This window comes from Condylura cristata, unplaced genomic scaffold (genome assembly GCF_000260355.1).
Source record: "Condylura cristata isolate star-nosed mole 26May11 unplaced genomic scaffold, ConCri1.0 scaffold00034, whole genome shotgun sequence".
Classification (NCBI taxonomy): domain Eukaryota; kingdom Metazoa; phylum Chordata; class Mammalia; order Eulipotyphla; family Talpidae; genus Condylura; species Condylura cristata.
Window position 1 is genome coordinate 6,195,023 of NW_004567135.1, and position 26,670 is coordinate 6,221,692.

Consider the following 26,670-nt stretch of genomic DNA (forward strand, 5'->3'; position numbering starts at 1 on the left):
TGTCTGTCAGGTTTTGAGGGGATTATTGTTCTTATTGTTGACCTTAAAAAATCAGACCTCAGGCTAGCAATGGCCGTGTAACTGTGCAATGCAGACGTTAATGTTAACTGAGGCACAAGTTGGTGGCTCTAAGTCTCGGGCTAAGGCTGAGGTCTCAGGTGCTGACTCTGCCACTGACCAATGGGCAGACGGACAGACGTCACATCCTTGGGCATCTTCCCCGCCCTCTAAACAGGAAAAAAATCTCCGTTATTAGCCTTAAGAAATACTTAACTGGAACCAGACTGAAGTAATAACATATAAAACTTATCTGTAGCTTATAAAGAGCTATAAAGACATAAGAGGAAAAGTATTTTGCTTTTAAATGCAACGGCAGGGGGAGAGAAGACCATCTCAAACACACCCAACTGCCTCTTGAGTCTACCTGTGTAGTCAACAACTGTGCAAAAGGCTGAAAAACAGCGGTCTGGGCAGGTTCACCCCGCTTGCCCAAGCATGCAGCATGCTGCTCCAGGGCGGCCGCCCTCATGCTGTTAGAGGGGCCATGTTAGAACAAACAGGCCGACATGCTATCTCAGGAGCTCCCACCAGCGGTGGCCCGGCTGAGCGACGTTACGGAATTAGAGGTGGGAAGACGAGGGTCACTGAGGTTATAAGGCTTTAACACTAGAAAAGAGGTACCAACAGCTTAGAATTTAAAGAAATGTCAAGAGACAGCTCTTCCCCAGGAGCGGGGCCAGCCGTTCTGGGCGCTGTGACGCGGGATTCCTCCGAGCCTGACATCTGGTCACGTTTAGAATTCATTTTTGCTTCCCTTTCCCTTCCTCTCCCATACACCGCGCCCCACTTTCCCGCCTTTGGTTTCTTTCCATTTCGGGGCCCTGAAAGCCCAGGTCGCTTTACACCCCCACCGCCCTGCCCGCTCCCCCCACGCTCCCCTCCTGCACACAGCACTTTGGAAACCGCATCTCACTGCAAAGAGAAGACTCGGGAAGGTCCCTGGACTCCTCTTACTTTATCACAGACAACCGGCTTTAAATTCCAAGCTGCGTCCCAGGACGGGGGAGAAGTGCTGGTGGCTCCGCAGACGCCCTGGGCCAGGGTCTGGGGTCGCTGCAGCGTGGGGTGGGAGCAGGAGGGGGCAGGGAGAGGCAGAGGGGGCCTGGCCCAGATGGGGAGGCGGGAAGGGGGGCCAACTGACGGGAAAGGGAACAGTCAGAAAGGGGGAGGAAGTTGGGGACCTGGAATGACGCATGAATGGGGGCCCTCCTGGGGAATACAACCGAGATGAAAAAGTGGACAAGATGAAGAATGATGTAAAAATATATATATATGTCTATATAGAAAGTGGGGGGAGGCAAGGAGGCCTGAAGGGAGACAGGGGAGCCTGGGGTGGCGCGGGTGAGGGGTGGGGTGGCGCGGGTGAGGGGTGCGCTGGCCGCGCAGGCAGCAGGCGGGCAGGCAGGCGGGGCTGGGCGCGGGCCTGCGCCCGGCCCGAGCTCACTTCCTTACACTGTGGTCGGTAGCTGCCTTATCTATTTTCACCTCTGGCAGGAGCCGTCCGCCCAGGTGCGAGCCGGGGCCTCCGATGAGCGACACCACGCCGTTGCAGTCCACCGTGCTGTTGCGCTTGACGCTGCGCCGCAGGCTGGGGAAGATGCGCGACGAGCGGCTGCACTGGCTGTAGCCGCTGTAGCCGCTGTAGCTGCTGCGGCGCTCGCGCGCGCGGATCGGGATGAAGAGCGAGTCCCGGCGGCCCTCGCTCTCCTCCACCGTGCTGTGCTCGTCGTCCGCGAACTCGTTCTCGGAGCCCGGGTCCCGGAACCGGCCGGGCCCCCTGAAGCTGAAGATGCTGCTTTTGCTGTTGTGGCGGGAGAGGAATGGGGAGCCCGGGATGCTGAGCAGTGACTGCGGGGGGGGGGGGGGGGGGGGGGGGGGGGGGGGGGGGGGGGGGGGGGGGGGGGGGGGGGGGGGGAGAGAGAGAGAGAGAGACAGGTGTGAGACAGGTGTGCGACAGGTGTGCGCAGCTGACCCCACACCCGCTGAGCAAAGGCCAAAGCTGGGCCCCACCTAGGCCAGTGGGATTCCGGAAAGCACACCCATACCCATGATACCCATGCCTTTGGGGTGTATACTGCCTCTGACCAGTTACCCAAGGGGAAATTCCACGTGGCCCTCGTCGCTCCCTGAAGCCCCCCCCCGCCGCAGTCCCCCCAATGCTCTGTGCAGCTCATCCACTAGCAAACACGTCGGGGCCTATCCCAGGCTTTCGCGGTCACCTGGGGCCCGTGCCTTAATTTTAGCCAATTAAACTGTACTTTAGTGGATCCACACTTGGCAAAGGAGCAGGGAATTTAGAAAGTGCGACACTCTTGCTCCTCTTTCAATGGGTACCGGCCCTAGACATCACGGACTATGGTCACCGTGGTCTTCAAACTTTTTTACTCAGTTGAAAATTATGTTCCCGCCTCCATTTTAAAGTGAACCTGTCTTTTTTCCTTGAAATGTTTAAATATTTACAAATTACATAATTCCCAGCACTGATGTTTTTAAGTAAAACCTTCTTTACCACTTAAGTGTTTTTCCTCATTTCTCTTTCTCCTTCAGTTCACACTTCCAATATTCCGTAGAGAATTCTATGCTAATATATATATTTTTATGCTTTAATGTCTTTTACTGATCACTTAGGAATACTTTTCTGTGACAAAACTTATAAACGAAAAAAAAAAAAAAATTCCAGTGACCATGAGTCTCTAAGAAATCTTAAACATTCTCCTGGGTTGCAATTCTTTAATACATTAATCAGGGTACACAAATATATTATACATTGATTTTAGTTACTAAGCTTAAAAAGGAAAATTTATACAAAATTAATATACAAGTCCGTTGCACTCCTATATGTAACTAATGAACTAGAAGAGAAGGAAATCAAGAAAAGAATCCTACTACGGGAGCATCAAAAAATAGTAACAGCCTAGGAATAAGTTAACAAAGGAGGTGAAAGGCCAATAAAACTAACACATTACTAAACTACTTTAGTGCGTTATTCAAAGAAATAGAAGACACAAGGAAATGAAAAGATCCAGGGCTCATGGATTGGAAAAGCTAACAGAGTTAAAATGTCAACTTACCCAAAGCAATATAGAGATTCAATGCAATCCTCATCAAAATTTCAAGGGCACTACTGAAATTTGTATGAAACCACAGAAGACCCCAAACTCCCACATCAATCTTGCCAAAAAAAAAAAAAGAGGTATTTTGCTCCCAGACTTCAAGCTCTACTATATGATCATAGTAATCAAAACAGCGTAACATCGAACTAAAACTAGACACACAGATCAATGGAACAGAATCATAAACACAGAAATAAACGCAATTCCATTGGGTTAATGAACCGTTGATTACACAGGAGTCAAGGGCATACAGGGGTGAAAGGAAACAAGTGATGGTGGGAAACTGGGCAGCAACAGCTGAAAGCGAGGCTAGATTAGTCTCTCCTGCCATACACAAAAATTAACTCGAAATGGACAGAGACTTGGAATGCAAGGCCAGAAACCATAAAATACACAGGAGGAAACATAAGCAAAACACCCACTACAGTGGCTTCCGTGACATCTTTGGGAACTTGACTCCAATGGCAAGGAAATGAGAACAAAATTAAATGCATGTGACTACATCAAACTGAAAAGCCACTATCACAGTACTAAAGAAACCATCGTCGAAGCAAGAAGACGTACTATTGAGTGGGAGAAAATATTTGCACAGCATACCCTGAAAAGGGGTTCATGTCCAAGATCTACAAAGAACCAATAAAATTCAACAAAAAGAAAAAGTTTTTAAATGGCAGAAGCAATAAATAGACACTTTTGCAAAGAGGAGAGCTAGATGGTCATCAGCCATGTGAAAAAAGGCTCAACATACTTATCACCAGAAAAATGCAAGTCAAAATCATGATGAGATACCACCTCATGTCTGAGAAAATGGCCCACATCAAGAGAAGAAAGCAAGCATTTTTTTTTCTTTCTGGCTTATTTCACTAAGCACGATCTTTTCCAGCTCCATCCATGTTGCTGCAAGGAGTGTAAGAGGTCAGGAAAATACTTGCATATAGTAATTGTAATAGAGAAAAAAAAAACATCAATTAACAATCATAAGAGAGAGACACTCTATGGGGACGGAGACGAGAACGGGATGAAAACTGGGGTGGGGAGAGCACAGGGACTGTGGTGACGGTGCAGGGGTGAAGTGTGGTGGGAAGTCCACGGGGTGACAACTGAGATGAAACAATGTACAAGACGAAGAAAAATGTAAAAAACGTGTATCAGAAATCCAAAAAAGAAGGAAAAGGAGCGACACGTGTGGGGAGGATGTGAAGAAAAGAGACGCCCACACACAGCGTGTGGGGTCCGGACCAGCCAGGCCACTATGGAGACAGTGCAGAGGCTTCTCAGAACATCACAAGTAGATCCACCGTATGGCCCAGCAAGCCCCTCCCTAGGTATCTGCGTGAAGAACAGGAGGGAACACAAGTGTTCACCGCTGCTCTGCTTCAGCAGCCAGTTAAGGAGACAGCCTAAGTGCCCAGCGACAAAGCAGAGGGTCAATGTGGTGTAAACACGTGATGAGACACGACTTGGCTCCCAAAAAAAAAAAAAAAAAAAAAAAAGACATCTTGCCATTTGCCATAATGGTAAGTGAAATAAGTCAGAAAGAGAAAGACAAATGTTGGGTGATTTTATTTATATGTAGAATATAAAGGAACAAAACAGGGAAGAGACAAAACAAAGCCGAGGCCTATACCTGCAGCAGTGAGGCACCGAGTGGGAGGGGCATGGTGGTCCGGGCAAAGTGTGTGTGTGGGGTGGGTGCAACGGCCTGTTGTAAAGCATGTGGTGCTTTGGTGGGGGGTGGCATATACCCGCGGAGATGCCGCCGTGTTCCCCTAAATCTTACATAGTGTAAACCAATGTTATCTCAATGAATGAATGAATAAAACATGGTTATACAATTATAAAAAAGACAATTTTTTTAAAAAAGTATCTCTTCTAATGAGATGGATGAGTTTGCTTTTTAAAATTGGTCTTTTCGTGTTTAAATACTTACAGACAGTAGTTAGTAATGGATGGCTCAACGTCTGTCTTTCCCCACCCCTTTTCTAATATTAGATTTTAGGTGCCCAGAACTGTACAAAATAATTTCGTTATAGTAACGTCACTCAATTCTTTGAACTCCTTCCAAATAATATGCTAAAATCACAAGGTAAGCGATTAGCAAAATATATTTTAATGATCTATCAGCTGAATCAGGTCTTGTTTCAATTTTGTTGAAAGTAAAGTGCTTAAAAAACCTCCAGTTTGCCAAAGTCCTTATTACCTAGTAACTAGAAGCATTGCATTTATCAGATATCTGAGGATCTCTGAAAAGCTAGTTATGATTTACCAATAATTATATGGGTTGTCCTTACAGGCGTTACTCCTTTATTTAAGAGAAGCCTATTTAATTCAAAAGGCTGGAATGACCAAAATACATTAATTGCTATATATAATTGCAAATATTTACTTTTAATAAAATGATTTTCTTATCACATGCTTTAAAGATATTTTTAGCAAAACTTTAAAGCCACCGATTTAGCTCATTTAAGAACATGTTCACTCTAGGTTCTAATAATTACCAATGCCAAGTTCTCAAGAGTCAAAGCAATTGGCCAAATTCAACTTACTTTCACTGGAGAAAACCTGGCCTTGTTACTCGAATTTATTTAATACATGTATTACTGTGGACCACTGCAACAACCATGCCCTGATTAGACTCCTCTCACTCCTGACAGAGCTATGTAGGAGACAGGTAAACCAGAACGCCTGACAGTAGATGTCAGTTTCCGGGATTAAAGAAAACTGTGGACAGTGAGAGAGGGGCATCCTGCCTTTTATGATGCGGAAGAGGGCTGGCGGTGAGTAAGGAGCTGGCCAGGAGGCGGCTAACTGGGCTAACTGGGCACAGGTCCGGCAGGGAGGTGGAACCAGCTGCAGTACCAGGAGGAAGCTCCCGGCTCGGGACAGGCCGGGACGCCTGGGCTGGGCATCGGAAACCTTCACAGCAATTAGGCATTGTCAGAGCACCTGAAAAACTGTTTTTATGTTTCACCTTAGTCTCCGTTCATGGGAAAAATGGAACCCAGTCCTTCACCACAGTCTGAGCAGCGCGACTCTGAACTGCGTGCCTGGCCAGAAGATGGTTCAGTGGCTTCAAACGGGCCTCAGGTTCTGCTTTGGTCAGGGACGGAAGGGACAGACCAGGGACAACTGTCTCTGAGAAGAGTTTACGACTCCTCGTTCCCAGGGAGGGGCAGGTTAGCTCAGGCTGGGCAGGGCTGGAGTCCCTAAGGAGCAGAGGACAGCGGGGCTGGGGCCCAGACCTTTTCCTCACAGAGAGGTTCGGCGGGAAAGCAGGAGTAACTGAGGGCAGGCGCTGGGCTACAGGGCGGTGCCAGCCCGTGTGCTAACAAGTCCTTTATTTTCCAGCGCGCAAAGCCTCTTTCAGGGTCCTTTTCACTATAGTTCTTTTTAACCAGGGCAAGCTGGGGAAGGGCGGGCGCCTGATGCATCTGGGTCTTTGGGCATCGTACATACAACGTTGAATGCGACTAGCCTGTATGTAGAGGAGCCACCACCCTCCTTATTTGCCCCGTCTCCACCGGCCACTGCTCACTTCTCACACAAGAGTCCCTTGGTGAAGCCACGGAGTGGGGTCAGGCCCAGCCTGGCATGTGAGGTCTGCATCTGAGGAAAGAGGTTTGATTTCCTTGACAAAGGACCATCAAATACCTACTGTGTGCCGTGTGATGCAGCTATGGAAATAAACATCACATGGTTTTTGCCCTCTTGCAACGGTGGCCTCCTAGGAAATACTAAAAACTGTCAAGAATATTTACACCAGACTGTTCTTAACCTTCAGGAAAGTGTTAAGTGGCCTGAATTGAACTTTTAGAAGTCAGAATACTGAACTAATACACACTAAAAGGCAACAATTTATCTTTTGTTCATTAATTCCCTGTTCCACTTTTGACTCTGTGGGAGGGGAGAGAGATCTGACCCATTTCTCTCTGTACCCAGTATCAGTCCCTAGCCCACTGGCCGTTCCCACAGGCTCAGAATCCCGGCCCCGTTAGCTACTGGGGTCCAGGCCAGTTTATGGGGTGGGCAGCCTTTATAGCCTGTCTTCAAAAAAATCTCTCCTGTCAACCCACTGGGGGCTTCTGGTTCTTTTCAAACAACTACATCACATCTAACAAAAAATGTTATCTTAGGCCTAAGGGCTGGTTAGGAGCACGCCCTGGGTATTCTTGATTTCAGGGAGTGGCAAGCACAGTCCACAGAAAAAGCAACTGGGGTTTCCGGGCCCCGTGTCAGCTGTCTAGTGGGTGAGGCTTAACAATGTGGGGTGTTTAGAATGGGATACATTGGTGATTCTGAATGTTCTATTTCCATGTTGCTTTTCACTGCCACAGTGGTTTCCTCAGTGCTGTCTGGGGACTCTTGGGCATCCCTGTGACCCTGTTTGAGGATCTGTGAGGTAAAACTGCTCTATAATAACACCTGGGTGACAGCTGACTTTATCATTCTCATTTTCGCATAAGCATGCTGTGGGTACTGTCAGCCTGTTGGCGTTTTACTATTTAGACTTTTCTGGTGAGCCTGAAGGTGATGATGAAAGGGACTCTTTAATATTGTGTCAGTATTTTTAACTCAGTGAACCAAGATTTCCCAAATAATCCATGCCTCATGCTACAAATCATTCATGAGTTAAAGGGACATGGTAAAATACAGAGCAAAGGCTTTGAACATAACAGAGATGAAATCACGGATGTAGTTTGACATTTTATATCGAAAATAACCATCAAAAATCTACCTGCCAGTAGAATAGCATCCAAGGAGACTCACAATTATCTGAAAGGCTATTAAAATACTCTTTCCTTTTCCAACTACTTCTGTTTGAAATGAGATTCTCTTTCTATTTTATCCAGAAGAACATACAGCAAAAGTTAGATAAGCTATTCTAGTTGTCTTCTGCTAAAACAAATTAAAGAGATTTGAGAAAATGTAAACAATAATACTTCACTCACTCTTTTTTTGATTGAAAACTTTTACACACACACATTTATATGTAATTTTTGTTCAACATGTAAGCAGGTTTATCATTATTTTAGAATTAGTAAACAAATACTTAAAAATTTCTGTTTCCTTACCTACCACCCCCTCCCCCACTGTAGTTATTAAGGTAAAGGAAGTTTACATTGTTGTGTGCTCTGAGGATTTTAGGTTCAAACCTCCACAAATACAGACTTTCACGCCCTGGCCACCACCAGTGTCCCCAACTCCCTTCCACCATGTCCTACTGGGCCCCTTCTTTTTTCTAACTTAATTATAATTTCTAAAATGATAAATTAAAAGTGCATTTTAAAACAGCCCTTTGGAACCCTCGATAATTTCCAAGGACATGAAGGCTCTTAAGACCAAAAATTTAAATAACTACTGCCATAACGTAATCAAATTACTTCACAAAAATGGACTCAGTCTAATCTTTGTAACTGGCCCTCAGCTGGTCACGTAGAGCAGTCATTTCACAGAAAAATGGCTCAAGATGACCTTGGGCCTGGCAGCAGGGGAAGCCAACACTCTGGAACCGTGCTCTGGCACGGAGGCCGCCCTGACGCCCTGGCCGGGGCAGGCGGGCGGCTCGGCTGTGTGTAGGCCACCGGCTCTTCAGAAGGACCCAAAGGTTGGCTCAACAACCCACTGGCTAAATAACCTTGGTGAGCTCATTTGTCTCCCTGGCCTCAGTTTCCTCAGCCATTCTGCAGACAAAACCAGGACCAGTGCGGAAGAGTCTCCAGCCAGAAAACATCACTGCCACGCGCATGGGGTTTCGAAGCAAGTCTTGGCAGCAAGCCGTGGTGTCTAGGAACTGACGACCTTTCTTCAGATGGGGAAATCAGAGAAAGTGGACATTTTCATGCAAAGCAGGACCTCTCAGAAGTCTGATTTTATTTTTTGAGCAAGGGAGCAATCAGCGCAGCTCTGTGTCAAGGCTACAGAATCATCAGAGGCCATTCTGCAGCGCAGTGTCAACGGCATGAAGGTACTGTTAAGTAGCCCGGCTTGAGGCTCAGCTTGCTTTATAGCCAAGAGGCAATCACTCCTTTCCCAGAGAAGGCTGATATGAGAAAGGTGAGGTGAAGCTTAGGCATAAGTCAGTTCTGGAAGGGCTAATCAGAGTTATAAAAGTCCTCTCCACCATCTCTCCAAGTGCCTGCCTGCTAGACACTAGCCACGTACAAGCAGGGGGCTGACCCCCATGGCGCGGCAGACCTCTTCAGTCCTGCCTGCTGCTCCCCTCAGCAGTGTATTTCAGTCAGTCATCCTGTTCTGCTCCCCACTCCATCTTTGGTGAATCCTCTCACCCCCCTCACCTCTGGCCTGTACCCCAGTTCTATGTGCATAAATAAATAAATCTTAAAAAAAAACAACACATCACATAAAGAGGCACATCTAGAACATGGAAAATGTGAAGGCGAGGAGGAGTGAGAATCAGCAGGATGAGGAAAACCTGCTTATTGACCCAGTGAAGAGTTTACCTGATTCATGATGGAAAATTTCCTCCCTATTCTGTTGTCTGGCAGCCGGAAGCCCTTCCTTCTCATCCCATCTTCGGATTCTGACTTAAACACCTTCTCAGGATCTCCTTTCTCCTCCCCTTCAGAGAGCTCCTTTTGCTTCTTCTTCTTTCTCCTGTTTCGTCTTTCCTTGGCACTCTTGGAACTGAGTTTGGAAAGTTCAGAAGAGCTCCGAGGAGAGCCTACCCCGTCTTCGCCCTCTTCCTCTATGGCGTCCTCTGAGACAGTTCCTGCCGAAGTGGCCATGGCGGCAGCCTGTGGGAGCCAGAGCAACAGGCCAGTCAGCGGCAGCTGCCGGGAGCTGCCCGAGCCAGCAGTCAGCGCAGGTCGTTCTCTTGACAGGAATGAGGGGGGCGGAAAGGAGGAGGAAAACCACCTGTCTGAGGAGACAGAGGCCACGGCCTGCCCGCCCACACCCCCCAAGTAGTAAGAGACCCAGGGGCAAGAACTTGGGGTTTATTTTCTTGAGCACCTCAGAGAACTCGGCTACCTTCTTGGCACCAGTCTCCCTCTGGGCAGCTCTGAAAATGAATACTAAGAAGCAATACTTCACACCGTGGGCCAACCATGGGAAAACACACAGAGAGGGACTAGGATTAGAAAGTAAAGAGTTACAGTAGTGTTGACACAAGTTTATAGTTTTTAAATTTTACTCGAACGTTTGGCCTTTGTATCTTCCTTTCAATTAAAATCAATACTTTTAATGACCATAGAGAATCTCTGAAGGAGATGCTGATGTTTCCTTCAATAAAAGGGTTATCCTTGCACGAAGCACAATATAAATTGCCCTGGCCACTTTTTTCATCCTGGTCGTCTTAGCAGTTGAACACTGAACAGGTGAGAAATTCAAGCAAAGCTCTTATTAACGAATAACATGGCCATTGACACAAACCCATGTTTCTGTACCACGGGTTATTTTAATCAGATCAATGACTTCTGCTCAACAACATGCCTAGAAAAGGTTAAGTGGAGTGAATGGTGACCAGGAGGGGCCTTGGTCATGGCGGTCAGGCAGGAAGGCCTGTTGCAAAGAGCTGATCACCCACCTGTGCCTCTTCCTGTTGCTTCTTAAGTTGCTCCAACATGGCTTTGAACTCAGCCTCCTTTTGCTCCGCCTCTTCCTGAGTGGCCTGGTTCTGCTCTTCATAGGCCATGGCCACCACAGCTAAGATCAAGTTCACCAGGTAGAAAGAACCCACAAAGATGACCAAGACGAAGAAAATCATGTATGTCTTCCCAGCGGCCCGTAAGGTCTGTGAAAAGATAAAGACCATTTTCCCGCATCAGGTGAACCAGGCTGAAAATAACTCATGGCTGGTCTTCCTCTGAGGGGACTAAAGCGTTTTGAACAGGACAGTCCTTCCGTGTGTGGTATGTCTGCAGACTGAATAGCACTTGGCATCTCCTCTGGCCAAGGGCGCCCTCCCCCACCACCCCCAGGGAGCAGAACTTCCTCTCGCTGAGGACAATGACCTTCCAGTTACAAGTACTCACAATACAGCCCCTTTCATAAACATGCTTGTGTTGTTTATTTTTAAAAAGAACATGCTCTGGATGAAGAAACATACTCGACTTTGTGGTTGGCTCTAAAACAAGTATAAAGAAAAGAATAGAAGACAATTCAGCTTATTCATCTATAGTTCTCAAAGAACACTAATGGAAATATTCCACCTTTGGACCAGGCCCAAGTCCCAGGAACTCCCCATCTTTATCCTTTTGCATTAGGATAAGTGACAACCTTCTTTATCCTTTTGCATTAGGGTGCATTTTAAAAGAGGGATATGATGTAAGGATGGTGGAGGGGAAGAGGTAGGAAGGAGAATCCTAAAACTAACCACTACCAGTGAGCAAACAGACATTGAACACCTGGGTTTCAGGCTATGTAATTATTGCTTAGTTTTCACCTTTATTCTTTTCAGCCACAAATATTTAAGGTAATATAGTATCAACCACAAATATTTCACAAGAAACACTTGAATCTGAGAGAACTCTGGGCTGTCCAACAGAAAAGGGAGAACTCGCTGGTGGAACTGAATTAGAAGTTTCTCTCGAAGAGGTTCCTTCATGCCTGAGAAGGACATGTTTGTCTTTCTTAAACTAACTGGTCTCAACAAATGCCAGAGTCAAATAGAAAACAGAATTTCCAAGTTGGAAGATTAATAACAATCAAGCAGAGTAACTTCGCTATCACTGCTAGCAAAGATGAATTACTTGCCTATGGTCACCAATGTACTCTCAGCCTGACTTTATTTTATCTGTATTGACTTGTTTGAACAAGTCCAAATGTGTCACAAATGTTGGAGCTATTTAGACTAATACCTGTATTTAGACATAATCCAAAGTCATTATGGAGAGAAATCTAATATTTCAAATGTCTGACAAGGAGCCTTGCACAATATGTTTTATTAATATTTCTTAAAATGATGTCTAAGACGGGGAATTCAAAAGGAGAAGGACTGTGGCTGATCGTCTGGAAACAGGATGTAGACAGAGATACAGATTCCCAGACCAGGCAAGAAGCTGTCCAGTGTGTGGGCAACTACAGCTGTATGTGACAGAGTGGTAAAAAAAAGAGACCAGAGCTGAGAGACTTCATCTAATCCTGTAAACCAGATGACTCTCAGAGGGCCATTTCTAGGTCCTGTAGAACCTGTTCACGAAAGGCCCCATACACAGAATGACTGACCCCACCTTTCCTCCTGCGAGTTCTAGCCACAAAGTTAAAAGGGGCAGCATTCAAATGGAGGGGTAGGGTGGAGGGGGGCTCTTGCTTACCAACTGATACAAGTTTTCCCAGTAGTCCTGGGTCATAAGGCGAAACAATGCCAAGAAGGCCCAGCTGAAAGTATCGAAGCTCGTGTAACCGTAGTTGGGGTTCCGCCCCGCTTTCATGCACTGGTACCCCTCTGGGCATTGCCTGTAGAGAGAAAGGGAGGTCAGGGCTCTTCACCGCATTGCCCCTGCTCATCAGTGTAAGTCACCCATGACTTTGGAGATGAATACATAGCCATCTACAAAGCTAGGCTAACAAATTGTAATTTCAAAAAACAGAATAAAAGACGAAAGAAAATCATGGTGACTTTTTCAAAGAGTGAGGTCCTGAGGACAGGCCTCGGGTCAGCACGACATGGTATGCTTCTTACAAATGCTGGTATCTCTGTCTTAGCCATGACCCAGCAGTAAAAGCTTTGGATGTGGGATCATGAACTTCTGAGTTCAGGAGGCTTGCTGCGTATGTCTCATGCATGCCTAAATTTCAGAGCCACGGTACTAGGTTCCTATCAATGTGCAATTCAACCAAAGTCAATTTAGCTACTATCCCATGTGAAAATGGCTAGAGGTTCCTCTTAATTGTCCCATTTTTTCTTAACACTCACTCTCTCATGCCAGGGAATTCAGTGGTCTTGATTATAACTAATCTTCTCGTGGGCTCTCCTGCTGTATATTTCAATAAGTACTCAATACAGAAATTAAATGGCCTTCCTGTTGGTACAGTCCTCTTCAGGTGCCAATTCCCAAAGGCCCAATTTATCCCCTGCACACACTCTGTGTTTATATCGTCATCTGTTTGTAAGGGGTTTTCGCGACGATATCTAACTGGATCCTAACAGTAATTCTCAAGGAACTGAGAACAGGACTTATCAAGTCCATTTTGTAAACTGAGGTCCAGAGAAGTTAAATTGTTTGCCAAAGCTTAGCCTTAGAAGCAGCAGGGCTCAAATTATGTTGCTGTATATTGATGCCCACTGCAACATCATTCACCTGTGTTAATAAGGAAGCAATCCAAAGGCCGAAGTGTCTAGTCACAATGAATGGATACACAAAACGAGGTGTCTACAAACAACAAGAAAATCAGCTTTGAAAAGAAGGTGATTCTGCCCTCCAGTGTGACATGAATAACCCCCAAGGGCATTACGCTAAGGAAAACAGTGAAAGAAATCAGCCACAAAAAGGCAATTACTATGATCCTCCCTATAGAGGACTTAAGAGTGTCAAGATCACAGAGACAAAGTGGCAGTTGGCTGCATGGCTGGGGTGGGGGTGGGGCAACTCCTGTTCAATGAGCAGAGTTTCAGTTTAGGAGGATGGAGGACCGTGTTCTAGGGACCCACGGAAGTGCCAGGTGACAGCAGCCCACAGTGGTGACTGCGCAGAACACCGCCCAGTGCCGCCTCAAAGTGTGGAGAGCACAATTTCACGGGATGTGGCAAAATTCCCATCAAAAATAATGGGGAAAAGATCATGTGACTATTTCTTTCCTTCCCCCATGATGTCAGATCTAGAATACTTAGGGGTCAGCCTTAGACAGAGTCCTTCCTCTGTATTTGATTAATGGGATTAAGAAAACAGGAGCGACGTCTACCAGGGACAGGCACGACAGCTGATGTTGGAGTCTATCCTCAGTCCTTGGCCTCTCTGATTCTGGCTTGCAAGTACAATAAAATGCCAACTGTAGACAGACAAATGTGGCACAGAAAATTTGAGTCCACTGATCAGTCAGATCCAATCAGGGTCTACTACATGAGCACAGAGATAGTAAAATAATGCCAATTTTCATCGGACACGTTATTTTAAGGGAAGGGGATCCAGTTAGGTGAGCTACTTACCCTGCGTCAGAACTGTTCCCACAGAGCAAAGGTTCCAGCATGCCAGGAACCGTGTAAAAATTTGCTGAAAAAGTTTGAAGAGATAGGGAATGAATAAGGCATATTTAGTTAATAAGAGCACACGGTTCCTAACTAGCCCCAAAGACACAGTTATTGATTTCAGTGCATATAAATCTTTTCTGACAGCAGTGAGACCTAGGACAAGATCTTTCCTATTATCCCCCATGTATATTGCAAAATGAACTGTTGCCATAAAGCCCTTAGTGCTGTGTTCTTTTCACAGGCCCCTGAACTCCACCTGCACTTCAAATCTATATACCAGGTTCTGGCAGTTGACTCAGATGGGGTCGAGGTGAGGGTTTCTCAGTCCTTTACCCTCTTCTACTTTATCCTCTGTCCTTGCAACGCCTCTTTACCAAAGATAACCTTGCAATTCCCACTGATTACGGCTACCATGTCTTATTTACCTTGAAAGGCATGTTTCCTGGGCGTGCCCTGAAAATGCCCTTTGCAGCCCTTTTGTACTGCTTTGATTTCCTCCAGAGTAACTAACAGTATGTCACTACCTTTCCCACATTATTTTATAGAAGTAAAAATGCTATTAAGACCTGAGTGCTTTGGTTCCTCAAATGAAATTATTAAAACTCCTTAACTATATTAGGATTGAATGATGCCTCAGAGATTGTGGGTCTCTCTAGATCAGATTGACTGCGAAGGCCTTCGTGGGATGAAGACAGTTTACCAGGTAGATTTTGGGGCAATTGTTAAAATATTTTACGTGAAGGATTTTTTTTTAAAAGACTTATTTATTTGTGCATACAGAACTGGGGTACAGGTCAGAGGCACAGGAGACAGAGACAGAGTGGGGAGCAGAACAGGCAGATTGATGAAGTACGCTGCTGAGGGGAGCAGCCGGTGAGACAGGAGAGGTCTGCTGCTCCATGTGGGTCCCTCCCTGGCCGGGGATTGAACTCACACTTAAGTGGCTGCGGCCAGCTTCATGGTGCTGCGCTTTAACCCTTTGCGCCACCAGGGAGGGCTGGAAAGAAGGATTTTGATCAAGCTTCTAAGCCTGATTTTCAAAGCAAAAGTTTAGGGATACAGGTGAAAACGTGATACAGGTTGATTCTAAGGGAGAGAAGAGTGGGAGGAGAGTGCTGATGCCGGACAGGTCGGGACTCCTGCCCGCCCGCCCACCCGCCCGCCCGCAGACAGGGGGTGCCCACGGGCACCTCGTTCCCGGCTGGCCGGGGAGGCATCTGAGAGGCCAACTGGAGCCAGGCTTTTCTTTCTCCTCGTGCAGGAAAGACGCCACCTACTTTTATTGTTGATGTACTCGTCCCAGTCGAAGCCCTTGGTCCCGTTCTCCAGGTAGCTCTCGTTGAAGTTTATGGGCCACACCACACACTTGTTGCGCAGATTCCCCATGAACAGCTGCAGCCCGATCAGGGCGAAGACGCTCAGGCAGAAGACTGTCAGGATCATCACGTCCGACAGCTTCTTCACAGACTGGATGAGGGCGCCCACGATGGTCTTCAGGCCTGGAGAGAGAGCACCCCCGGAATCAGAGTCACCCCACAGCCCTCCCCACCTCCCCTTCCTGCCCACTGGACTCCTCCCCGCCGATGACCCTCCAAACGGGGCCCTGTATCTTCATACCAGAGCCGTGGTCAGCCACCACGAGTGTCCGTCTTTTCCGATGGACCACATTTAAATCAGTGTGAAAAAGAAAAAGAAAGTTCCCCTTCCAACACGTGACACGCCTTTCTTCCTGGAAATACTTGTCCTGTCTCTGCATCTCAGCTCCTCAAGCGAGTCAAACTCTTTCTCGCTGCAGGGCCTCTGATGTGCTTTCCCGTGGCGGGTCCCTGGCCTAGCTGCTCAACTCCTAGTCACTTTTCCAGTCTCAGGTATTAACTCCTGCAGAAAGCCTTCTCTGGCTCCACTATTCTTCCCCTTCCTTGTTATCAACCGTTTCATGGCACCTCATTCCTCTGAAGCATCTGTCATGCTTACAACAATCTTTGTGTGTCTTGGTCGTGGCTGGGTCTGTGTTGCCTAGCTCCTCACGGGCACATAGTTCATAGCAGATGAATAAGTAAATGGCAAGATCAAGGATTGATTTGAAAAGTGAACTCCTAGGAAGTTTAAAAGCCAACAATAAGTGAGAAGATAGAACCGTTTTTCCCCAAGAACTCTGCAAATGCCAAACTATTGAAAAGATTAATTATCATCAATCCAGTGTTTCTAGTTTGTCTTTCTAATGAAAAAATACCCTCCAGTCTGTGCAAGTAGCCTTTTTTCTCCTGCCTTAGAATAAAGGGGGGGTGGGGTGGCGTGGGGAGCATAACCCATTTGAGTTTGAGATTTATGTGCAACCCACCAGTTCCAAGTACCACTTAATCGCAGGTAGACTACTCAACCGCAGACATCAGTGACTGCAGAAGAATGTGGCTGTGGGCGCATGATGTTTGGGTTGATGCTAAGTCATTATATTAGGATACATCTGAAAATAATGGCAGTCCATATGCTGAGAAACAGAACATGGAAATAGAGAGAGGGAGACAATGGAACAGAAAGAGGGAGACTTTCAGGCATCGGGGCTTTGCGCAGTCCAGCTTCATTGGCTTCCAGAAGCCCAGAAGCATTCCCGCTCTTGGGTTTGCTGTACCCCCGTGTGTCCTTTCATTGGCTGCCAGAGATGCTTCATTACTATAATATATGGACCATACATTAGTTTTCTGGCGCTGGACCAGAAAGCTCACAAGCGGCTGGTTTAACCATTTCTTCATAACCAGATCCCCTTGCTGAGGAAATATGCAAGCAGGAGTCCAGAAAGTTAAAAGTAAACCTCTTTAGGTGTTCTGCTTTCAAGCCTAGGCCTAAATTGACTCCATGCTAAGCGTTCGTCTAGTTTCTAAGAAGTGTTAAGTTGACAGTGAAGTTGGAAATGGTACTCTGCAGCTTATACTTCACAGGGGCTCAAGAGACGAGTGACCGGTAAGCAAGAGTAATCATAATAACAACGTTAATTATAGCCAGCGAAGAAGGTGACGCCAAGATTCTCACCCAGATCTGTAGGAGAAAGTCAACGCAGGCCCGGGAAGGAAAACTGATGTGGTTTAGTCAGGAGGTAGCTCACGAGGGCAGAACAGGGCCGCGTGAGCCTCTGGGCTATCCCCTGGCTCCTCCAAGGCTGTCCCCCCCTGAGGCTTGCTGACTTCCAGTCACCACAGCCGCGGGCCTCGGTGCCGAGTACGGACATGACACCACCAAGGCCTTTTGGAGCGAAGCCCCACAGTGCCGCCAGCCGAGGCTGCTGTGTCCCGGGAAGGCGGCCAAGCCTGAGTGCTCCCTGCTCCAGCCGACACAGGTGGAAGAGGGCAGGAAGCTGCTGGTGGGCCCCGGACCCAAGGCACGCAGGGGTGGACAGTGCCCCCCCGGGGCTGTGACCAGAACGGTCCTGCTTCTGCTGTTGACTCCAACAGCTCATTTCAGAACAAGCAAATCCCGACTGAAAACCGATTATCCCAAACAGAGCAGACTGCTCCTTCAAACGACTCCTACACAACAGAGTGTGTGACAGAAGCCATGTGGGGGCAAATTGGACAAGGAAAACTGTTGGAAGAGGCTGACATTAGCTAGTGTTGGGATGGATCTGAGCAGAAGCGGTTAATACATTTACTACACAGCAATGCAAGATAGCTGGATCCACCACACAGGAAGGAGGTCGGATGGTTAAGACTTTTGAGAAGCATGTGAAGCTGCTGCCACACAATTCTCCTCTGCTCTGTATGCAATGGCACCTCCGAACCCTTCAAGACACACAGCACTCTCTTGAACAAGTCAACGAAGTCTGCTTCTGCGCCAAGTCCAGAGAAATCAGCTATCGACTCAGGGGTCAAAATCTTCCCCGATGGTGATGTTCAGGTGATACGTTTATGCTTCTTAGTTTGTGGCTCAGGCTGAGAAATCTAACTGGTTTGAAGCTCTGTGAGTGAATTCTCCTACAAATGAACGCTGGAACAGGCCCGGGCGGCAGTAACAAGCAGTTCTCCCCGCCCCGGGAATGAACAGCTCCCCGGTTCCGGAGGCCTGGCTTGGATCCAGACACCAGCTTCCCCGGGGCAGAGTCTTTCCTCACAGGGCCGGTTCTCGAAGGTTCTTCAGACCAAGAGTAATTTGGCAGAGACTTGGGGGACGACAGATTTATTTACTCAAGGTCAGATTCATTTCACAAGGGCTGACCGACACTAATCCAGCTCTCAAAGACGGATCAGTGGACTCCTGTGTCTACCATCTTTGCACTGCGTTAAACTCCAGTGATCTCCTCTGAGAAGCAGTGTGGGAAAAGGAGAACTACAAACAAAGGCGACCGGATTAATAAGCAGAATATCTTAAAAGAAACTGAATTTGCGAACACAGTTTAGAAACACTTCCTGTCTCCCTTCGCTGTGGAACAGAAGTTGCCATGTTCATGATGTAGACACTGAAAGAGGACGCTTTCTTGGCGATTCCTGGGGTGGGAAGGAGAAGGGCTAATAGGGCCTCTGACTGACTTCCTATCTGACCCCACAGGTCCAGAGAGGAAGGGAGAGAAGTCAAGTATCACAGAAAAAAAAAAATCATCAAGGAACGACACTGTAGAGAGCAAAATGACAGTGAATAAGGCTGACACATGGGACAAGTGGCTTCTGGGGAGCCACTTGAAGGGCAACGGGATGAAGCTGAACCGGCAGCGGCCCGAGGCCCTCCCCAAGGCTCCGTCTCACGCCAGTCAATGCTGCTTTCGACGACGACAACCCTGAGACTCCCTCCATCTTTGGGCTCATGGTCAAAGGCATGAGTAGAAACTTCCGGTCAAGTTAACTAGGTCATTGTTGTTCACAGACTCCAGACAGCTACAAGGCGAACACAAAGTTTCAAGAAACCTCCACACAGACTACTTTGCTGTCAGGTTGAATCTGGCAAGCTCCAGTCCACAGCAAATGTAAGCAAAGGGCAGAGTCTGTGTGTCCTGCTCTCCAAGGAGCCCACGGAAGCACAGGACGCAGAGGAGGTCTTGAGGAGCCTCAGAGAACAGACAGGCTTTCTAAGCTACGAGAAGGCGCTAACCGATGCACCACCCTCGCATCTTTGGGGAGCCCTAGCACACCTCCCAAACATGGGGGGAAGAGGACGGGGAGGCGGGCTGGGAGAGTGCTCTGGGAAAGCCAGCGCTCCCGCAGGCCCGGGTCAGCTCCGTGGGTGCTCCCCATTCTCTTTCTGGCAGCTTCAGCAAAAACCTACAATCAGACTGGGGACAGGAGAAGGCAAAGAGCACAAGTCCACTGACGTGATCGAGGAGAAACCCCGGCATGCAGAACAACGGCTAGGACGAAGAGGGGACGCTGGCCCCGCTCCAAGCAAGGCGTCAACATGACTTAGACGCCAATCAAGACATGCCAGGCCTGTGGACGCCTATGCTGGTGCTCCGCTCTGGGTGGAGCGCTGGCCAACAGCGGGCAGGAGCAGGCCCAGTCCTCGGTAAGAGAAGGGGGAGCCAGAGAGCTCGGGATTGCAAGCCACACTTAAATTGGGCTCTTCGGTGGCCACAGCAGGTGCCACAGAGCAGCCACGGTGGGCCTGTGCCCGCCCCCCCCCCAGGCTGTGGCCTCAGCAAGGGCCTCGAGGTGACAAATAACCAGCACGTGGACAGACTGCGGCCGCTTGGGCCCCACCCAGAGCGCCGGCTTGTGTGGGAGGTGTGGGCTCTGCCCCCATGAGGTGCATTGAGCTGCCAGGGTCCCCAAGGACAAAGCGGCCCTCAAGTTTGTCAAGAAAAGGGTGGGGACGCAACTCCACGCCAGGAAAGACTGAAACCCACGCCAGGGTGCATGCAGGCAATTTATTCGGGAAAAAATAGCATTTAAATGCCTGTGACGGTTATAACACTCTCTGATGGCGAGCTACCACTGGCTTTATTATTCCGTACAGTTATTCTCCATTCTGGTTTACCTACCAAAGCCCGCCCGACGGGAGATGCTTCTAGAAATAGGAATCCTAAATCTATTTCAGAATGTGAAGCTGATGTCTTTAGGTTTCTTCTTTATAACTGTTACTAATACGATCATTATGGGGCGCGGCTGTGTGCTAGGGACACTGTGGGGACAACACTGGAATATTAAGGGTCAATCACGTGACATCACTCAAGACTTATCTTGCAGCAAAGCTGTGGTCAGAAGTTAATCATAGAGCAGAGATAGAGAGAGAAGCTAAGAGCCAGACCAGACGAAGCATCTGCTGCCCTAGTTAGTGAAGAGAACGCAGCTTTCCAATTTAATTCTGGAAGAGAAGTTTTGAGATCACAAGAACATAAAGAGACAGATGCCTTGTGGCGTACACGGGGGGGAAGTGAACAGAAAACATGGGATCATATTTAAAAGAGGCCAGAGGAGGAAAGAGACCAAAGGAAAAATGAAAGGAGAGATCTGGCATTCCAGAGCCCTGACAAAATAAGACAAAGCCAACGGCGGGAGACGGCCTGGAGAGTGAGCTTGGTTTTCTGTCAAATGGATTTGAAACGATTAAGAACTAAACACGGGTGAGTCAAGGTTGCGTCTTTTGCCAGGAAGGATATACTCGACTGACTCCCAGCCTCTGGGTGCTATCCCTAGCACCATTAAGATACCATTTGGTTTTAGTATGGCCCTAATTTACTGACCCATTTCATGGCCCAAATTTATAAATGGAGCAACTGGGGGTTCCCTTCCTTGGGGTTTTTGGTAAACCACAACCCTGATCCTCTCTCTCTACAGTGCTATCTGGAGAGCGTGTTTGCCTCTCTCTGAATCTGATATATAGGGAATGTTGAAAAGAGGAATATTCCTGGGTCAGCCACCAGGAGAAGAGACACATGATGCCAGGCATGGGACACCCCTTTCTTTGTCCCCCTATTTCTCCAAACCACAGTAGAAGTCTCACCTGAAAACCCCTGAACACAACCACAGTCCCATCAGCAATGACTCAGTCTTGTCTTCTGCCCCACTAGGTCAACACAGCTTAGTCTCACATGACTGACTAAACACCGTCCTTCTAGATTGCAGGACTGGTCTTTAGGAAGCTAGCTAAAGATTACCCAGTTACAAGGATTTAAATTAAATGAAGGGGTCTTAACCTGGGTTCCACAAATGGGCTTCAGGGGCAGGGGAAGCCTGTCAACTTTCATCTGATTCTCAAAAGTATCCAAAACCTTCAAAAGGTTAAAAACCACTGGGTTAGCTCAACCCCAAACCAAAAAGAAAAAGGTAGATGTTTTAGAGAGACTGTCAGTCAGCAACCTCTTCGCCTACCCACTGGCTCCTCTTTCTGTCTTCTTAAGCCTCAGTGCTTTTGCTTTGCCCTCACCTTTAGATATATCTTACCTTACCTTTGTTTTTTGGGTTTTTTTTTTAGCAGCACCTGAAACACTTCCATTGATTTATGTTTGAGAATGGTCTTTGAACACACATACAGTCAATGTCTGTTGTTTCTTAGGCCAGTGAAACAGACAGCAACAGAATGTGATAGACAGCAATTTTACTACAGCTCAGTTCACTACCTGCAAGGCTCTTAAGTGGTCTATAATCTGGACTAGTTAACCGGTTAGGTCTCTTTTGTGATTACACAATTCCATTAGCATAGTAATAGCAACAGAATCATTCTTTTGATTTATGAGAACATCCCATCAGCCCACCATGCCACAGGAAGCATAGAAATCACAAGCAATGGAATGATGAATGTTAACATGACTGTAACTCCACAAGGCCACAAAGCAAATACTGCGTCTTCGAAGAGACAGCTCTGTGAAACTGTTTTCCGATACTGTAAGACCCGAGTGCCTCTCAAGCGCGTGCCTTTTCAAAAGCATGGATGGATGGGGTCTGCGTGCCTGGCAAGCGCTGGCAGGCTAAGTGCCTAGGGGCCCTGGGCCATTCCAGAATATCTCCCAGGAGAAACATGCAGCGCCATAGCGACTAGGTTGGTGCCGTCTTAGAAGGTGGTGTGCCAACGAACGCAGGGCAAAGGGGAGATGAGCAAAGGCAGTCTTGTGTTTCAATTTTCTCACCTGGAATTACAGAGATAGTTTTCAAAGCTCGGAGAACCCTGAATGTTCTCAGCGCTGAGACATTGCCCAGGTCCACAAATTCTGTCACATATCTGTAGTAAGGGAGGTCACACACAGACACAAATGACAAACACAGACACGAACACAAACACCAAAAGAAAAAACAACAGAACCACAGCAAAACAAAAAGTACAATACGTCACGTCAGGGCCCTAACCCAACACCTAACACCAACCCCGGGCCATCTTACCTGGGATTACCGAAATAGTTTTCAAAGCCCTCAGTACCCTGAAAGTGCGTAGAGCTGAAACATTGCCTAGGTTTACAAACTCTGTTATATACCTGCAGAATCAAACCAAAGTTAACTTGTAATGGCACCACTGGGCTAGGAGAATGGGGCAAGAAACGGTCATACACAAGCTATGCTTTCATACTTGCCTTGAAAAAGAAAAGTTGCAAAATATAAACATTGAAGGAACATGTGTTTTCTTTTTTTTCAATTGGGTAAGGCAAATTCAAAAGTATATTTGAAAGAACTGATGCAACCGGGAGGTTTCTGGGGCTTGCTTCACGGGCATAGTGAATGGCAAATCTCCAACAGAATCCTCCCCCTGCCCATTTATGGGTTTTAGTGAAAAGGAGGGCCAGGAGGCCTCAAAGGTTTGTGTCCCCAAGTTTTGTGACCGATTTCTTAGAAAAAGGAGACAAGTTTCTGCAGCAGTAGCCCCATAAAAACAAAATGGCACTAAAATAACTCCCTGGTTGACCATTGCAAAAAATGCCTCAATGTCCGTATTGTGACTCATCCAGGAGCTGTGTGTCTGCAGTCATACCCAGAGGAGGTTTTAGCTGCGACACAGCATGGGGCTCGGGACAGCACGGGCCAGTGGCCAGAGCCAGAGTAACGAGCTCGTGCTACCACCCCTCTGTGCCTGGCAGGGACGCTTGGTGTTAAGCGAACATCAGCGTGTACTCAATGCCAGAAAGCCAGATGCTGCTCAGTGCGCAGTGTAACAGAAAGTCACACTTCCAGTTTCCAGTCGTCTATGTCAATCACTCATTCACATTTGACAGCTGAGACACATCTATCTGATGCTCAGTTCCGTGTACCACATACAGAGTCGTGAAAGAGCATTCTCTCTCCCTGCTTCACACACACACGTGCACACACACGCACACACGCTTTTATTCCCACCAAGCCACAGTCTGGAAATGAAATTTCCCAGTCTGGAAATGAAAATTATTAGGCCTTCTATATAACTCTTCCGGTATCAGCTAGGTTCCCAAAGAGACACACTGTGAAAACAGCAGGAATTCCCATTAGCAGCCAGCTCACCAGTGTGGGGGTGATTTGGTGTCTGGCAAGTTCAAAGATCTGTCACTAATTCTGCAGGCCATGACCAGAGTGGATACCTTTTGTTCATGTTTAAATAAAAATATGCTGACTTGATGACACCTGGCTAGCTTCCTGAGATGACATGTAAAATAACGTACACAGGAAACAGATTTTCAGCTGATGGTTTTCATGAAAAAATTCTGAATCGTCATCAAGGTCCCCCAGTGATAAGTACGTAAATTTTGGTCCTTGTTAAAAGGAGGAAGAAAATGGGAACTGTATGGGAGATCACTTTTCTGCCTTCTCTGCGGGCTGTGAAGTCTCCGCTTACCTTCTCCCATGGGAACATGCTGTCTAAAGCTCAAGGAGCTCTTACCAGCAAGAATCTCGAGCACAGACCCCCATTCCCTCCAGTGGTCGTCCATTCATTCCTCACTCAGCCGCGCCCACAAACTCACTCTCACGAGCACTGGCATCAGGCACATTCAGGAGCAGCCAGCTCACGCTCCCACGGAGAGCTCCCACCCTGCGCGTGCGGGGAACTTACGCCATCATGATGACGCTGAAGTCTAGCCAGTTCCAGGGGTCCCGCAGAAAGGTAAAGCCATCTATGCAGAAGCCTCTCGCGATGATTTTCACTAGTGATTCAAAGGTGTAAATCCCTGTGAACGTGTACCTGTGAAAGAAAGGGAGACTTGCTGGACAGAAACCTTAAATCCTTAAAGACAATGCTCATCTTCAGTATGGAGACAGCAATACAGACAAAACAGCCAGGGGACAGTCGGAGAGCGCCAAGGAAGCGAGGAGGGGATGGGGGAGCTTTCCCTGGCGCTGACTTCGAAAGGCACAACCCAAGAGCTTTGGACAGTTGTGCAGGGTCCTGACAGCTCCTGCAAAGAAGGAGCCACACACCACATGGCATGTGATTGTTTTGAGTCTGGTGAGGAGGCTCAGAGCTATTTTAACTCTGGACATGTCCAGAGAGGGAAGCCAAAAGTTAAGAGAAGTCAGTGTCCGAGGCAACGGGCAACCAGAGGCGTCAGCCAGGCTGTGCACAGGGCGGGCGGGCACAGCCATCACCGCCAGAGCACCGTCCCTGGCAAGAGCGGCTGCGGGCAGCCTCGCCGTGTCTGGGCAGTGAGTGCGGGCTGCAAGGTAAGCTGGCAGGGCACCGGGCAGTGACCTCGGGCTCTTCAAAACAAGCAAGCAGATAAGAAAACGCGCTACTTACTCCACATTCTTGGACCATTCGGGAGGGTTACTAAAAGTCATGAATACACAGTTGGTCAGGATGGTGCACATGATGATCATGCTAAATACTGTAGAGAAGAGTCAAGGGCGAATGCACACACTCTGGCCTGCCGCTGGCCCGGAAAGCAAACGCGTCTCACATGGGGCGTCATGCACCCTAGATCAATCACCTGGAAAGAGGCCAACCGTGGAGGAGGGGAAGCCCAGAGGGTGACCAAGCTGTGGTCCAGACCTTCAGCACAGAAGGGGACCCCGTGTCCAGGCCTGAGCAGGGACTTGTGCTGCTCCTGGCAGAAGGGTCACTTGCTTTGAAAGGGCAGTGGCTATTCTATTCCTCGTGCATAAAACACTCCCCCTCTTTAACCTTACCGCAGGTATGAACTAAGCCTCTAACCACCTTTTTACACAGTCACTAGTCGACCAGACTCCAAAACCCTGAAGTGGGAGTGTAAATCCAATCCACGTCACTCAGTATTCATTATTCCTGGTGAGCACGTGTGACGAGTGAGCTGGACACGTTCAGGTGGCCAACAGCTGACTTTCTCCCCTCATCTCGGAAGGGCTGAGGGGTCCGAGGCAGAGGTGAGCTACGGGGACCTCGTCTGGCAGAGGCAGCTGGTGAGGATTCCCAGTACCTCCGGCCCCACGCTCCTCTAGGAATCAGAAGATGGGCGATTGCACCCATCATTCTGAAAGGACAGGAGAGTTTATGGACAGCAAGCCATTCCGGCCCCACTCAGGGTCCCTCAGTCCTTCTTATTCCTTCACTGAGAAAGATTAAACGGCTTTAGGCCAGTGTGGGCTGCTCAAGCTCTAGCTGTCACTTAACAAGCGTGGAAGGCAGTCTCATTTGTTAACTCACTCTTGCTAATCACGTCTGCCTGTCTCGTTGTAATGATTTTTTAAAAAAGAAAAAGTACTCCACACAGCTCACTTTTTTCTCAATGCTAGCTAGATTTTTCTTCAGGGAATAGCATGTCTGGCAAGATGAGAAAGACTAACCCTCCATCTTCTGACCCAACGAGAGGGAAGGGGTCCACTGTGAATTACTCATTTCCTTATAAACTGTCCCGTTTTAGAGCGTCAACTGACTCCAGAACCAGACTGCCAAAGTCTTAAGAGTGGTGACCGATGGGCAAATCTTAGCAAGCTAAGAGAACTGGGTTCCTCACTCTACGTGGACTAAGGACTGGGACTAGGGACTATCACTACTAACCAAGGAAGCTTAAATTCACTTGCAAAGTTGCTAACCCCGTATTCATATGTTTTGATATGTCCTAAGATGTAAAATACGAATAAATTGCATTTTCTGTTTAAAGGAGTAAAAATACTAGAGAAGACATACATCAACCTGCAGTCTAATCTCAATCTCTATACCCAGGAGGTCCCCAAATCTGAGAAATTATCTAAAGAAACCAAAATATTCAAGTTAGATCTCTAAAGCAATCACTATTTGCAACTCAAGCAGCAGCTCTCAAAACATTCCAATATAGGAATTAAATACACTGGAAAATGGAATAATCTGCTTGAGAATGAAATTACTAAAGTCTAAGAATTTTAAATTAAGTAAACTAAGTAAAAGGTAACCATCCTGGGCCCTCCCTGGTGGCGCAGCGGGTTAAAGCACAGCACTGAGAATCTAAAGCTATTACCTCATGAGTTCGATTCCCGCCTGCCCCGGAGGTGACCACATGGCGCGGCAGACCTCTCCTGACCC

The 26,670-nt window shown here is 47.6% G+C and overlaps 1 protein-coding gene across 4 annotated transcripts in view; it reads right to left on the reverse strand.

The window, feature by feature from the left end:
• The window catches only part of SCN8A (sodium channel, voltage gated, type VIII alpha subunit), a 97,584-nt gene that overhangs the window by 49,133 nt on the left and 21,781 nt on the right, over nucleotides 1-26,670 (reverse strand). For 2 of the 4 annotated variants that reach the window (XM_012732402.1, XM_004692731.2), the window contains exons 3-11: nucleotides 24,934-25,023; nucleotides 24,250-24,378; nucleotides 22,367-22,458; nucleotides 15,600-15,821; nucleotides 14,281-14,344; nucleotides 12,449-12,590; nucleotides 10,720-10,926; nucleotides 9,635-9,928; nucleotides 1,546-1,908 (exon numbers count right to left, since the gene is read on the reverse strand). In XM_012732402.1, coding sequence (XP_012587856.1) covers nucleotides 1,546-1,908; nucleotides 9,635-9,928; nucleotides 10,720-10,926; nucleotides 12,449-12,590; nucleotides 14,281-14,344; nucleotides 15,600-15,821; nucleotides 22,367-22,458; nucleotides 24,250-24,378; nucleotides 24,934-25,023 — 1,603 coding nt within the window. Of the gene's footprint in view, nucleotides 1-1,512; nucleotides 1,909-9,634; nucleotides 9,929-10,719; nucleotides 10,927-12,448; nucleotides 12,591-14,280; nucleotides 14,345-15,599; nucleotides 15,822-22,366; nucleotides 22,459-24,249; nucleotides 24,379-24,933; nucleotides 25,024-26,670 lie in introns of all 4 variants that reach the window. The other 2 variants (XM_012732401.1, XM_012732400.1) reach the window with 1 other exon arrangement.